The sequence below is a fragment of the Vulpes lagopus genome, chromosome 23, assembly GCF_018345385.1.
Source record: "Vulpes lagopus strain Blue_001 chromosome 23, ASM1834538v1, whole genome shotgun sequence".
NCBI classification, from domain to species: domain Eukaryota; kingdom Metazoa; phylum Chordata; class Mammalia; order Carnivora; family Canidae; genus Vulpes; species Vulpes lagopus.
In genome coordinates this window covers 43,423,486-43,439,276 of record NC_054846.1, presented here as the reverse complement: position 1 = coordinate 43,439,276, position 15,791 = coordinate 43,423,486, and the positions used below count along the sequence as shown (strand labels likewise).

At 36.1% G+C, this 15,791-nt stretch overlaps 1 protein-coding gene across 8 annotated transcripts in view; it reads left to right on the top strand.

The window, feature by feature from the left end:
- Nucleotides 1-15,791, top strand: part of NAV3 (neuron navigator 3) — an 830,862-nt gene that overhangs the window by 747,777 nt on the left and 67,294 nt on the right. For 7 of the 8 annotated variants that reach the window (XM_041738590.1, XM_041738593.1, XM_041738591.1 and 4 more), the window contains 4 exons: nt 2,142-2,183; nt 3,573-3,733; nt 9,717-9,905; nt 13,016-13,068. In XM_041738590.1, the coding sequence (XP_041594524.1) occupies nt 2,142-2,183; nt 3,573-3,733; nt 9,717-9,905; nt 13,016-13,068 (445 nt within the window). The remainder of the gene's footprint in view (nt 1-2,141; nt 2,184-3,572; nt 3,734-9,716; nt 9,906-13,015; nt 13,069-15,791) is intronic. The other variant, XM_041738589.1, reaches the window with a different exon arrangement.

Here is a 15,791-nt window from a genome sequence, read left to right as displayed (position 1 = left end):
GAATGCTGGGCATGCTAAGGAAACCAAAGAGCCATACCTGACAAAAAGTGTGCTAAAATGTAAATATTGAAAAGAAAGTAATTAGAGTGAGATGTTGGGGTTGTATAGAAGTTCACGACTTACCTGTTAATCTACAATTTCAAAAAATTTTATTGATATATTCATATCTTAATATTACTGAATCAATAATTTTCCATAAATATTTTTGACTTTGTTCAAATTCCTTTTCGTTAAAATGTCATAAAATAATGAATAATCACAAAAGTTTTTCAGTAATTTTCCTGCTAGCTGCTCCAAATCATTGGTGGCCCTTGAGCCATAACCAGTTTGCAGTTATTTAGTTTGTTTTGCTTTTTGTAACCTAACCATATTATTTAACAATAATTATTATTTAACAATAATTAAACATTAATTTAAAGTAATTTAAGGTAATTTATTTTAATTCTATACATTTATTTTATAAAACATTTTATAAATTCTAATTAATTAAATAATTTAAAGCAATAATATATAATGATGCCATCTCACAATAATTATTTAACAGTAATTTAAAGTAGTTGGTTACTTTATTGCAGGCTTGTTTTGAAATATCAAGTGGAGCAACCCTGCCTTCACAATCCTGTAGAGCATCTCTTGGCTTTGAACAGATACAGTCTGACCACTTCAGACTGGCTAAAATCCCTCTCTCCTTCATTGCCCCCTGCCTGCCTGCCTGGCCCTTGTAGGCATAAGAGTATGTGACCTTTCAAGATGTGTGGAAAGTGTCTACATTATAAAACCACTAGTATCCAGATCAAACATATTTCTACTTAAAGGTTTTAAGTTATATTGGTCAATTTAAATGTATTTTTTCCATTTTTTTAAATTAAATTCTCTGAATGATATAAACATACACATTTTATACAATTGATATTTTGGCAAACTGCTTATTTTCAATTTTCTCTGCATTGTGAAGCTTTAATAAATCTGCACACATGAAAAAGATAATCTTTAAAATGGCTTGTGACCATATTAATAGGTTTTTCATATTTGTTCAGTCTGATTCCTTTTTGTTTGCTGATGCACACTACTAAAAACCTTATGTAGTCAAAACATTTACTAGAACTGGCCTCTACATAATGGCGTAATTACCTTATGCAGACATTCCCAACAAGTAAAGTCATAATGCCTTTGGTTGCTTTCTACTACAGTGCTAATGGAGTACACATAGAAGAAAACATTTTAGCTTTGATTTTGAGTGCTTAATTTTCAAGTCAATGTGTTTGCATTTGTGTTTTATCATCCCCATTATGCATATCCTGTGTATTTAATTTTGATCATTGGAGGTTCTACTGGAAGAGAGCTATCATTCTTGAAATTCAAATAAATTTTATTCTTACATGCCAGAGATTGTAACAGAAATCTCTAGACTTGTCCCACTTAGTTGTTGACACCCTCTTCTATTTTTAGAGAGGCCATTTCTCATTTTCTCCAGACACATCCTTTCATCCCTCTTCTATGACCAGTTGAGAATTCTTTAAAATGGAAACTGATAAAAACTCACAGCCTTTTAAATACCTAACTTAGAATCTCCAAAGGATGGCATGGTTTAATTCTATTAAATATTTAAATAAATGGTGCCAAAAACATTACGTTTCAAGCAGATATTTTATTATATATTACTTTCTGTCCTTCTATGCAAATGGAATAGATCTGCCTTTGTTTTTATTAAAAATAATATGAAAACAAAAACTGAGTATTAAAGGGTGTTTTATATCTCCTCTGTCCATTGAAAGTTGTCAGTTTAACTGAGGGAGAGCAGATCTGTCTTATTTCCACCTCGGACTCTCCAGAATTTGAAATCACAGCCAAAGTCTAGTCAGCTGCACAGGGAAGCAAAAGCTACCCTAGCAGTAGGTAAATAGAATCTAGTGGGGAATTATGTCAACAAATGACTTAATCCACCTGCTCATAATCCGGTCCCTAAATTATCATCAAATGTGTTACAACAATGGACATCCGGTCCCCTTTTCCTAAATTAAGCACTAAATATTTGTCACAAAAACTTTATTTTGTGAAGTTTAGAGAACCATTTTTGTTGCATGTGTAATTTGGAGGTTTTGTTTGCATTATGTCCTTAGGGGTTTTCTTTGTTTTAACAGCATGCAGCTTGCCAGAAATACACTACCCAAAAAGGGACTAAGGTATATATTTCTCTCAGCACAATTGCTGCCTTTCTCTGTTGTTACGTAAACTTTGTGTGCTGTCTATCTCCCTCTTTCTTCTTCGTTTGCCATCACAGATGGCATCACTTTTAATCCTGAGGCATTGGTGAGATAAGCCTCCTGTTGGAGATACCAGAGGTCAGACTAAGTAAATTAAATCCAATGTAAATACCATTATTTGGGGGGCAGCAACTTTTGGTAGAGTCCAGTACTCACTTCTATAAATTAAAATAAAATTAATTTCCCTAACTTTTGCATCTTGGAGGCATATGCTTGCAAAACCTCAACCCATATAATCTACAGATGTGGCCCGTTAATGTTGAAAGGTTGAAGGATGCTCTAATTTGAATTTTCAAAAAATACATTTTCATCATCAGAGGACAAATACTATAATTAAGGTATGAATTTTTAAAGAGTCCTTTTGGTAAAAACTCAAGAGTTTTAATTTCTGTTTATCAGGAGTACTGGTCAATTGAGATATCAATTAGTCTAGTCTAACATAATAGTCTCAAAATAATCCTTCAGTTCTTCATAAAAACTAAAATGAAAATTTAATCCATGGCCTTCCTTTACTGTATACTTTTGTCTGAGGAGAGGATATACAATGAACAACAAAGAGAGGTGAAACACGTATGAACATAGTGAGTTAAATGCTCTTTGATGTCAAGAATTTACTTACTCTGGTGAAAATGAGCACTGGCCAAATAGGTCTTTCCCTGTTATCCTTTTTCCTGCCAGTCCCTTAGTAATAGCAAATAGTTTGCAGTTATTCCATTTCAAGATTTTGTTTTAGAAATTTACTTTCCACCAAAGTGAGCCCATTTTTTCCTTTTTTTAAAAAAAAAATCTAGACATGATATCAAGTGGCATTTTAGCCAAATAATTTTTTTAATGTTTTTCTTTTTTTTTTTTTTTCATTTCTTTTTTTTTGTTTTTCAAAAAAAGATCTGTCAATTTGTGTTCCATTTCCTATGCCTTTCTGTGGCCATCACGCCAGTTTCCTTGGCTCCTGGCCTAGCACTGTCTACCATATTTAGTCTGTGCCTTCACCCTCTTCATATCCTTCCAAGCACTGTGCTTTTGAGGCCTTCTCAATTAACTTGGCTGTCTGCTCATTGCTTATGATTTTCCACTACATATCTCACAGAAGCATAATTTTCCTTTCAAAATCCTTTATTTTTTTTTTCCTGTGAGATTCAAACAGATGGTGTCAGATCATCTGGAAGAACTAAGCAATTATAATTAGATTCAATCTGTTTGAGAATGTTGTTCAGTCTGAATAGTAAGCTCCTCTCAATTGTTTTCTTGTTCTGGTATTGCCTTGCCCTTGTAGACGTACTTCAGTGTCTTAGCTGTGCTGTTTTGCAGATACACCCCATCATCTCGGCAGGCCAACCAAGAAGAGGGCAAAGAGTGGCTGCGCTCCCATTCCACTGGAGGGCTGCAGGATGCTGGCAACCAGTCCCCTCTGCTCTCCCCTTCTGCTATGTCATCTTCTGCAACAGGAAAATACCACTTTTCCAACCTGGGTAAAATGTTCTAAACACAATTTCATCTTGTTCCTTTCACCACCTGCCCCTCACGGGAGCTCTGGTATCCATAAAAATTGTTCCCTTAAAGAAAAGATACACACATTAATAGTACCTCGTACTTGTTGGATGGCTGGATATTCACAAAATACTTTCCAAATGATATGCAGTTTATTGCCAAAGACAACAACTTGATATGGGTACTACTGTTGTTATTTTACAGTCTAGGATCCAGAGGCACAGAGAGGTCATTTCTCTCAAAGAAAGGGTCTCACCTCATAAGGGGCAGAGGCAGTAATAGATCCCAGAACACCTGACTTCAAGCCTATGGCATTTTCTTAGGGTCCTCTTAAAAAAATAATAAATATCTCTTGGGTTTTGTTAAAAATGTGTTTTTAAATCCTTAACAAAATTTATCATACTTTTGTAGAAAAACAGAAAATATAAATAATTAAGAAAAAAATAACTCCATGACTCTAAAATCACATCTTTACAACTGATCAAAATTCATACCATTTCAAAACTCTCCTTAAAATGAATCTGAGTTTTCCCTGTGAACATTTTTGGATAAGTGAAATGAAAAAAAAAATGACAAAGTTAGCCACTGGATTACTTTGTGCTTAGCATCATCTGTATGAAATATAAAATCATTTGTATAAATGTCACAGAAAACATAGGGAAGAGTGACAAATAATGAAAGATGTCTAAACATGCCAGTTATAATTTAATAGATCCAGTGCTTTTAAAAATAGATTCCTGTTCTATAAAATCACATATCAAGTGGTCTCATTATTCTTTTTCGTTTTGCTTTAGAATTTTTTTTTCTAATAATGGACCTACCGATTATCCAAATCCTTTCATAGTTTCAACTTTTTCAGTCCCATAGGATACTCATGGCTCTTTTCTCTTCTCTTGGTAACTCTTCATTGTTTACAGAATAAAGCTTTGGCAATAAAAACCAATTATTTTGGTCATGGTTCCATATGAGCTAAGGAATTCCTAACAAACACCAAGTTTTTACTGCCACGCCAACACAGTGATGAGACTACTTTGTCTCATAACGACAACGGAAAGTATAGCTTTTACTTCCTTCAAATTGTAATTATGAAACATAGCAAGAAGCTTAAAATTTTGACTTCAAAAAATGAATATCTTAAAAAAATATTTTTTATAGTGTCATAGAAATATGAAATAAGCTCTAATTTTACGCAACATCTGAGACAAACCCAAACCACCTGGGATGTTGAGTTTGCTAGTTATATCTCTTATCAATCTTTTCAATACCTGACATTAATCTGACTAATTGAATCATTTTTATAAGATTTTATTAATTTATTTGACAGAGAGAAAGAACACTAGTGGGGTAAGAGGCTGAGGGAGAAGCAAACTTCCTGCTGAGCAGGGAGCCCAATGTGGGGCTCAATCCCAGGACTCTGGGATCATGACCTGAGCCGAAGGCAAATGCTTAACCAAATAAGCCACCCAGACACCCCTGACTAATTGAATCCTTACTCCATTATATTCTTATTTCTATTGTTCTAAGTAAATCTGTCTGTTCATTATTATTTGGAAAAAAATACTCACCATTTACTATATCTGACTTTGACAAAGTCAATTTCCTCATCTGTGAAATGGATCCATAATACCTAGCTTATATTATAGGGGACTGATCTTATGTGCACTAAGACTCAAGAGAGTGTAGACTTAACAGGCCTTGCTACTTCATCATTTTTATTGGAAAGCATGCCTTACATTATCATGATGATAGCAGTGGATTTCAAATTGATCTACTGCCTCTACTATCCAACATTTTCACCCATTGTGACTTATAAAGGAAGACCTTCCCAGACATGTTAACACACTCTCGTGTGCCCACCCAAATTTTATAAGTGCACATGGCTTCAAATCAAGCATTCTGAGATCTCTATGCTGTGTTATTTTACAGAAAAAAAATGGCCAATTTTAAAAACATGAAATTATTTTTTAAAACTTTTTATTGTGGTGCACCTGGGTGGCTCAGTCAGTTGGGCATCTCTTAGTTTCAGCTCAGGTCATGATCTCAGGGTCATGACGTCAAGCCTGTCATTAGGCTCTCTGTCTCCCTCCCTCTCCCTCTCTTTGTATCTCTCTCTCTCACTCATTCTCTCTCTCAAATAAATAAATAAATCTTTAAAAAATAATACGAGAAACAACTTTCTATTGTATCTCCAATCAACAGAATTTATACTTACTGGGCAAGACAGTGGGTATTATTAAATATAAGTAAAGATTTCTTTATTACTAAATTTTAAAAATATATCAAATGGAATATTTTAACTTGAATATAGATAGATAGCACTGTCCCGCAGTTCACTTTGGTCATCATTTGTTTCCAATTTGGTCATTATCTCTTCTGAATGATCAGGAAGTGATTATTACTAACATTCGGCAGTTACAGTACCTGTGTTTTCTTTATCCTTTCTACCTATTAAAATATGTTAATACATAAAATTTTTAGAAATATTGCTGTAAGAAGTCACATATAACAAACAGAAATTCAAGATCACTGTAGATGCATCATCATTGTCAGTAGAGTAGCAGGAGCTATTACCAAAGTAAAACTGTGGTTTTTGTGTAGTTCCTGGTATGTATGATGCCTATAATAGAAACCATTTCACTCAAGAAAATGAATCAGAATCTAACTTATATAAATAAAATACATCTTTAGTTGAAAATTTACTATTGGTCATAGTCCTTGCAAGGCATCTCATAACCTGGTGAGACTCATTGTCATCTTCCCATGAGTGACGGCAATTACTCAGCTTCATTTTTCACTCTACTGTGAGATTTAGTGTGTAGAAGTCATAATATCTGCCTCTAACCTGCGAGTTCTATATATTTGTCAGACCTTTTTGCATACAGAGTAGTTTAAACAGCTTTATATGGGAAGTTTCTATGGTTTTGCATCCAGGGGTTCCTCCACCTTGAATGCCCTCCTGTTCCCCTCTCCATATTCACCTTTCAAGCTTTTCAGAATTAACCCCTTTCTTCTATACTCATAAGAGCATAGAATCTCAGAGATGGGAGACATCTACCTCTGGTTCAATTCAACTATCAGTTAAATTCTTATGACATCTGTAGCTTCTCTAAACCCACCCATGACAGAAACTTTCTGAATCTAGTTATATCATACTTTTGAAGTTCCTCTTTTAAAAAATCAAATAAAATTTTCTTGAATCTCTACCTAGTGCCTAGTGATAGTCTCAGCTTCCACAAAATAAGTTAAAAATCAGCTTCCATATGAATATTCTTATTTTCAAACAATATCATAAACTCGCTAGTATGTCTAGATATAGTAGCAAAGTCAAGGAGAGATCCTGGGTATTTAAAAATCCACTCCATATTTCTATCAGTTCCATTCTCCTCAAATCCCACAAGTCAACATTTAATTTAATAAAAACAGGGATGGGACACTTGGGTGGCTCAGCAGTTGAGCATCTACCTTTGGCTCAGGGTGTGATCCCAGAGTCCCGGGATCGAGTCCTGCATCGGGCTCCCCGCATGGAGCCTCCTTCTCCCTCTGCCTGGTGCTCTGCCTTTCTTTCTGCCTCTCTCTGTATCTCTCATGAATAAGTAAATAAAATTTTTAAAGAATATAATAAAAACAGTGGCTTTGCTCTGAAATATAATTTAAGACAAAGTCAGTAGCCCCCTTTTCCCTAATATATTGCCACATCTATAGCTTTCCTATTTAGAACTTGACTGTGTCTCTAAGCTTTGAATGAGTCATGAGGTCATTTATTCTGCTGTTTTTAAAAATTATAATTCATGAAGAAGCTGAAGGGTAGAGATTGGGATATATTTGCCCAAAGCAGATGGAAAACAAAGCCACTGCAAAAGCCCTGAGCAAATTTGTGTACCATTGCAGAAATTCTCTGTCATATTTTGTCTTCTGTTGTATAACTTTTCTTGATTTATTTACATATGAAATTTTCTGCCCTTCAGTCACCTCTGCTGTAGCCATTCTTGAAGTCAAGGCCATGCCATATTTATCTTTCCATTCGACCACAGTACCAAAAAAAGTAGACCTGTCATAGACATGAACTTAACTGAACATTCTTGAATAGTATGGGTATAGTTTCAATGGAGAAGCTATCAAAAGTGTTTGTAAATGCAAACTATTCACTTTAAAATTCACTCCAATTCTCTGTTTCTTGCATCAGTCAAGTCGTAGGTTTTGAAATTATAGAAGGACAATTTACTTGGATAGCTCTGCAACCACTATGCGAAGACGAATAGTGAAAGAAATGACCTCCTAACCTCTGGATATGTATTGACATAAAATATTTACAAGTGTGTTGAATACGTCATTCATTTAGTAAAGAGACAATTCAAACTGTAGGCATAGAATAGGACGATTTACTCCAATGCAGGTACTTTAAACATACACATTCAACTCTAGAATGTCCTTCAGTGTAGCTATTGGCAGTCAATCAGCAATTAAATTGAATTAGGCACTGCTGGCTGAAGGACTGTGCCTAAAAGATACCTCTCTCTCCCTTGCTGTCCCTTTACTCTCCCAATCTCTCCTCATTCTTCCTTCTTTTCTTCTCTCTTTCCTTCTCTAAGGGCTTTCTTCTTTCCAAAAGATTGCACACTTTGCAAATCTATGGTTTCTTTCATCTTTATCACATTTTGCATTTGCACACACAGATACAATTCTAAATCTTGCGTTTCTTTCCTTTTTCTCATCCTTTTTTTTTTCATTCTGATCCACAACCACTCTGTCACAGAGTTGTTCTGTATATTAATTCATTTATACCTATAAAATATCCAGCACAGTGCATGGGAAACAGGAGACATTCTCTTTCATTTGCCTCAATGTATGACTCCTATGTTACATTGTTTTGAAAGCCAGCCATTATATTAAAAAGAAATGTAGTGCCTGTGTCAAAGGAAAAAAATAGCAAAATTTGAAATGATAATCAGACTAATTCTGAGCCAATGACATAAATTCCCTGAGGTTTTAAAAGTACTCACAGCTTTTGTGATAGCTTAAAAGGTTCCTGCCTACTTCTTCACATGTCTGTAACAGCTTACTTTTCTTAAATATGAGCATTTATGATAAATACATTTCTTGGTTTGTGCTGTGCTTTTATTCCATATTTTAAGACAGTATTGTTTCCAAAGCAGTCGTACATTCAGTCAGCCACGTCTTTTTTTAAGTTCATTATTATCAGTTGGCCTGCAAAGTTAAGTCTCATCAGAACTCTTTGACAATGAGCACTAAGTAAATAAATTCTTATTTCAAATGGTGAACATGAGGTACCGCTCAGAAAACATAACAGGTTTGTGACATTTGACAGTCTCACTACAGCACTCTGGTCTTAGACACAGAAGAAAAGAATTGTGTCATTAATCTGCTGGATGAGCTTTATAAACCATGTATATTACATTCCATTTAAAGAAAAATTTTATTTTCTTCTTGTATAAACTAACTCTGATAATAATGATGGTACTGACCATGAACTTACATAAATTCAGAACTCAAAATGACTGGAAGTCTTTGCCTGGAAGCTTCAGAAGGGTCTTCTTGGGAAATTTAGATTTCTTGTGTTTCCCTTTCAATTTTATTTTTTCTATAAAAGTGATGCATTTTTCTCGAAAAGAAACCTGCAAACATAAAGTCTTTTCTTCATAATCGCCAGCAGGATCTACCATGTTGTATTTCGAGCATGAACAGGAGAGGTTGCTTGGCGGCTTTGTTTAATATTGCTTTAGTCATTGCCATTCTGCTGGCCTTGGAAGTGTTGGGAGACAAGAAGGACTCTGCGGAAACTGTTGTTGAACATTTCAGATGCAGACAGTCAGCCTACCTTAGATAGAGACACCCACTGAATTCACCTTACCATCGAATTAGGATCTCATCCTCCCTCTCCAGCAGCCTACCGTTTTCATCACCCAAGCCCCAAAATAATGAGGCTATGTGTGCTTTGTTTTTCAGTGAGCCCAACCAATCTGTCTCAATTTAACCTTCCTGGGCCCAGCATGATGCGCTCCAATAGCATCCCAGCCCAAGACTCTTCCTTCGATCTCTACGATGACTCCCAGCTCTGTGGCAGTGCCACGTCTCTGGAAGAAAGGCCACGTGCCATCAGTCATTCAGGCTCCTTCCGAGACAGCATGGAGGAAGGTAGGCGTAGGGGGGAATAAAGATGGAGTTACTTTATTTAACTCAGAGATGAAAACTGTCACAGCAGTCGCCATCACAAGGATTCCTGAAGAGTAAATAAATGAGTAAGTATAACTCTCATTTTTAGGGAGCCCTGAAGCTTGAAGAAGTTTTAGTCTGCATTACCTTCTGTTTCTTTATGCATTTGGAAATATGCCAGAAATTGTTTAGGTTAATAGTTGCCTATAGGACAGCTCAGAACAAATCGAACATTCCCATACAGAAATCCTCATTATTTTAGAGACTATTTGCCCTTATGTGTCAAATATCAGAGCAAATGTTTTGTTTGACACCTTAAAGAACCATATAGATACATAAACGAGAAAAATGATCTCATGAAACTACTGCATGTTGCCAACTTGTATTCTCAGAAACTCCCTCTGCTGTTGGTTTCTGTTATCATATCAGAATTCATATCAGGTCTACTTTTTTGCCTTAGAAGTTTCATTTCCTTATACAATGCAACAGGTTCTATGTGAATACTTTGTAATAGTTCTATTTGAAAAACTCAGGAGGCCTCATTGATGTTCAAATATATGTAATTTTTTAAGCTATATAACTGCAGGTGTGAAATTTGACAATATTTGAGAGATTTTCCTCTTTGATTTAGAGGAAGATTTTTTAAAATAGCCATAAAGGAAATTGTGGCACACATATTATAAAGCATATCAGCTAAGGATAAAATAAAGGTAAACATAAAACTTTAAACTGATCAGAATACAATCAGACATGAAATCAGCCAACTATCCTAGTCTTTAATAATTATGTGTGAAAGAAAGGACTCCAGACCTTGAAACATACTGTTATGCCTCTGGTCACCACTTATCTGTGGTATGAACTTGACCAGGTTTCTTAACTTAATCAGTGCTAATTCCTGCATCTATAATTCACAGGTTTGTCATGAGAATGAAATTAGGGGGTAGCTCTGTTCCTTTCTCCTTATCCTTCCTACTTTCTTAAAGTTTCTTCTGACTAAGAGTTTAGATAGCTGTGAAAATTGATTTCATGTTTTCAGGCCACCACTGTACATTTAAACTGCTGGCATTAAATCGGTTGATCACCACTGCCATTACCTTTTGGGTTATTAACTGAAGCCCCTCGGCTCAGTGTGATGGAGGGGGGTTATATCCCGAGAGTCTGCTGATTGTGGCAGAGTAGATAGACAAAATTAAACTGATAAGAAATGTGAAGTCATTGTTTTTTTGAGATGGTTCTATCACTCTCTTCACAGACAGGCATCTTATAATACTGTAAAAAATAATTTGTGGGGATTCCCGAGTGGCTCAGCGGTTTAGCACCTGCCTTCAGCTCAGGGCATGTCCTGGAGTCCTGGGTTCGAGTCCCACGTTGGGCTCCCTGCATGGAGCCTGCTTCTCCCTCTGCCTCTATCTCTATCTCTATCTCTATCTCTCTCTCTCTATTTCTATCTCTCATGAATAAATAAAATATTTTAAAAAATAATAATTTGCTAAGCATCCTGGTGGCTCATCTAGGGTGCCTCATTTACAGATAGAATACTTTTCTTATGCTGGGAAAGTCCGGCCTTCTGTGTATGAAGATTCAATCATCTAAACTGCTGAACGCCAGGATGAGTGGGCACAATGGCTCTTTGATGCCCATACATTGAACAGTAAACTATTACAGGTCTTATCTTGTGGTCTACCATCAAGGGATTGTTGAGCGAGCGAGATGGCAGGGGCTTTATTGATGCCTTCTCTGCTCAATGCTCATGGTGAAGATAAAGAAACAGCCTCAGACTAGGAGGAGGTCATTGACCTATGAATAGTAGGTAGCAGCAATGGACCAAAAATGGAATCTCCTGATTTGTTGTCCACCTGCCTTCTGTACCCTATGCTGAAAATCTTAGTTTAGAGGCTGGAAGAATGTGGGATTTTGTTTGTATTGTGTTCTTCAGATGACTAACATTTTACACATCTCACAGAGGGGTAGTAGAAATCTGAGGATTGTCCTTTATTCTTCTTTTGACCAACATTTTTACATTTAGTCAGTTTTAAACAAGTTCTTGCTGCTGTCCCTCAAATTCATCCCTTGCTTTTGAGCCCCACTGCCATAATCCTACACACAGGATTGTCCCAGTCCTCTCCAGACCAGGTTGTGAGCATCTCCCATGTATTCTTACAGTACCCCTTGCATTGCTCTCGACAGGGTTTTTATTACTCTATTGTAATTATCTTCTGAGTTGTATATCTTTCTACTTTTTTTTTTGAGCTCCTAGGATGGTGTTATCATTTTTATAGTCCCAGGATCTAGAAATGGCCTCTCTCATTGGATGGGCCCAACTAATGTGTTTTAATGGGTGAATATGCAGAAATAACTTTATATTACCCCACAGTGAAAAACAGAAGGACTTTTCTACAAATATAATTAAGCATAATTTTACCACCTTTTGGACTTAACACATTAGACGTGCAGAGATATAAAACAGTCTATCAATTGTGTAAGATGGTATTTTTGGTATACTCCAATAAAAATATGAAATTTCCGTTCTTCGTTTCCGTGAGACACCACCTTGAAATAAGTATTTTTCTATGACTAAAACTACAAAAGGAATAATAATTCTCCATTTAAAAGGGCATAATCGACTCATCACAGATAATGTTGAAATAGCAAGTTAAGTTAAATGCTTATTCCCCTGAAAGCATATGGCGAAAACCATTGAAAATAGATCCTTGTTGTATAAAAAGGAAATTAAATAAATAAAATACATAAAACGTTTTCTTAAAGTGTAAAGTTTATGGCCACTTTATTTTAGGTTTCTGTTATTTTTCTGGTAATTTATTCTGTGAAAGTTTACTACAGCTTGAAATAAGCACACAGCACACTCGGAGGGTCTATCCAACATGATGAAGGAGGTATTTTAGAGGAACAGGTATGGGACCTTCCCCTGTCTCAACTGTTTGACCTCCAGAAGCAGAATCATTCTCCGATTCTTCTGTCTAGCTGTTATTATTTTACGTCCCTAATGGCCTATTCTCCACGTTCCAGGAAAGGCCCGCTGTTTCTGAGCAGACTTCAGTATTTCACCTTTTGTTCTTCTTTGCTTTTTCCAGTTCACGGCTCTTCATTATCACTGGTCTCCAGCACGTCTTCCCTTTACTCGACAGTAAGTATCCACTGTGAAGAGAAAGCTTCTGCATTTGCCAAGCACACGCGCGACTCAGTGGATTGATACTTATGCAGAAGTTGGGCAGGAAGTAATGCGCAGAGCTACCGCACCCTTCTGCAACCCACTTACTTATATGTGCCTTCACTGGACCTTGGGGTACTTGTTAAAGTTAGTGAGTGCATTTCTTCATGCACTGAATTTCGTAAAACCGATTGGGGTACGCCTGGGAATCCCTGAGCCCTTGTTCTATGCGGTACCATAAATTCATAATATTGACTAGTTTTCCTTGTTTGGATGTCTGAACCATGACTGGCAATTGTCCTCTGGTATTTTCTCCATTTTATTATTTTAATTTTTCAAGTTCATATTTTTGAGAAGATTGTGCCAAAGGGTGAGGGCCAAAAAGGCCTAGAGATTTATTTTTTTTTAATTTTTATTTATTTATGACAGTCACACAGAGAGAGAGAGGCAGAGACACAGGCAGAGGGAGAAGCAGGCTCCATGCACCGGGAGCCCGACGTGGGATTCGATCCCGGGTCTCCAGGATCGTGCCCTGGGCCAAAGGCAGGCGCCAAACCGCTGCGCCACCCAGGGATCCCAGCCTAGAGATTTAAAAACAAAACAAAACAAAACAAAAAACCTATCTTCTGAAATAGACGGTGATTTTTAAAACTATTTCTTAAAAAAGAGAAAAATGCTAGTGTTTCAACTTACTTTCCCTATGCATAAAAACAAAAAAAGATCTCTAGGAAGTTGTATTTTATAAGAGGACTCCTTCATGCCAGGTGAGGGTGAGGTGTATTTAGTTTACTGCATCTCACTGGGACTAGAGCACTGTGAATAATCCTGAGTCCAGGACTGAAAGGTTCATAAAAAGATCAGTCTTGGCTGTCGCTGAGCAATTAAGCATGACGGGCAATACTAATTGTTTCACTCATTTCATTAGGCTTAAATGGTAGGGCCCTCCTTTTATAAGCTCATCTTGCATATTTACTGCTTTGGATAGTTACTCAAGATCACGTTGTTATTGGGAAAGGCAATATTTTTCCCATCATTTCTCCTTTTAATGATTAAATTTGCCAATTACACTCTGTCAATGAAGAAATCAGTATTGCTTCAATTTACTGCCTAAAGCAGTAAATTGAAGGCAAATGGATAAGAAGTGAGAAAGGTGCAATGTTTGGGGAAACAACACATAAAAGAAACGTGTTCACGCTTAGTGTCCCTCCTAATTGGCCCAGCGCCACTGCTTGTTGAGAGGATGTGCTCTGACTTAAACCATTTTGGTTGAAGTCTCTGTATAGGATAGAATCAAGAGATGCAGCATGTTTATAGTATTTTTAAATATATGCAAAAACAGTGTTTGGATAAAACTGCCTTCATTCAGCCTGAGACAGACTAAGAAGAAAAGGCACGTGGGTTAAAGGAAAACAGATGGCCAATTACTATGTACCAGAGTCCAATAGAACTTTCTGTGATAATAAAAATGTTCTATAGCTGCACTGTGTAATATAGTAACCTCTGGCCACATGTGGCTGTTGAATATTTGCAGCATGTCTGGTATGACAAGACGAACTGAATTTTTAAGTTAATTAATTTAAATTTAAATAGGCACATGTGCCCAGTAGCTACTATATTGGCTATTGCAGGCTTATAGAGAACAAAGCAGGTACGTTTTAAAAATTGTAGATAGGCTCATTGAGTTGAGCATTTGATTCTTGATTTCAGCTCAGGTCATAATCTCAGGGTTGTGAGACTGAGGAGTAAGAGTAGGTGTCAAAATGGTAAGGATAATCAGAAAGCATAAATGAGAGATTAAAACAAAATGACTATATATGCATACCCATGTGCCAAAATTTAGAAATGAAATATACCCTTATGTGTGAAAAGAATGGGTTGGTTGATCAAGCTATGTGAAAGGTGATATTGTTTGGATATTAGGGAATTTAACTAATTGTACAGAAAATGACTGAAATTATATTCTTGAACTCATAAATAACCTAGAGTTGAACAACTCAAATAAATGCATATTTGAAGGACTGATAAAGAGAAAAATCAAAGATAATGAGGAGTCAGATTTTTGTCCCCCATTATCATGCACTGAGTCTCCACTGACAATGAGAAAATATCTGTGAAAGTGCTTTTCAAACCATGAAGTAAAAAGGCAGTTTATCATTTTTCATGCCTTCTTAAAGACTGTGGATCAGGATTCAGTTGATTTGCATTCTTGCCTAACTCTATCAGCAGCTATTATATGACATCAGGCAAATTGCTAGGTTTTTTTGGACCATACCTGTAAAATAAAATTGGAAAACAACAGTCAGATCTATCCCATCTGTCACGTGGGTTTGGTGTAATTATTAGAGAAGACCAGGAATGTTGTATACCATAAATAACAAAAATTATGGTATACTACTAGGGTTCTAGGAGCACTGTTTATACCATAGTCTATATGAATTGCATCTTTTGAGATTATGCAGTATTCAACTAACGTAGGTGTGCATGGTGGTACTTCATAAAATAATTTAAGTGTCTATGGGGGGGGCGAAGTTCCTCTTTTTAAGAACAATATTAGGCTCTATCTGCTTTTATTAGGCAAAATACTGTTCTTATAAACCGTGAGTATAAATCATGTTTCCTCTGACATCATTTATACAACTTACAGAATTATATATTTTGCTGTACGTATTTCACTTGAAGTTAAACTAATAAAATGGCTT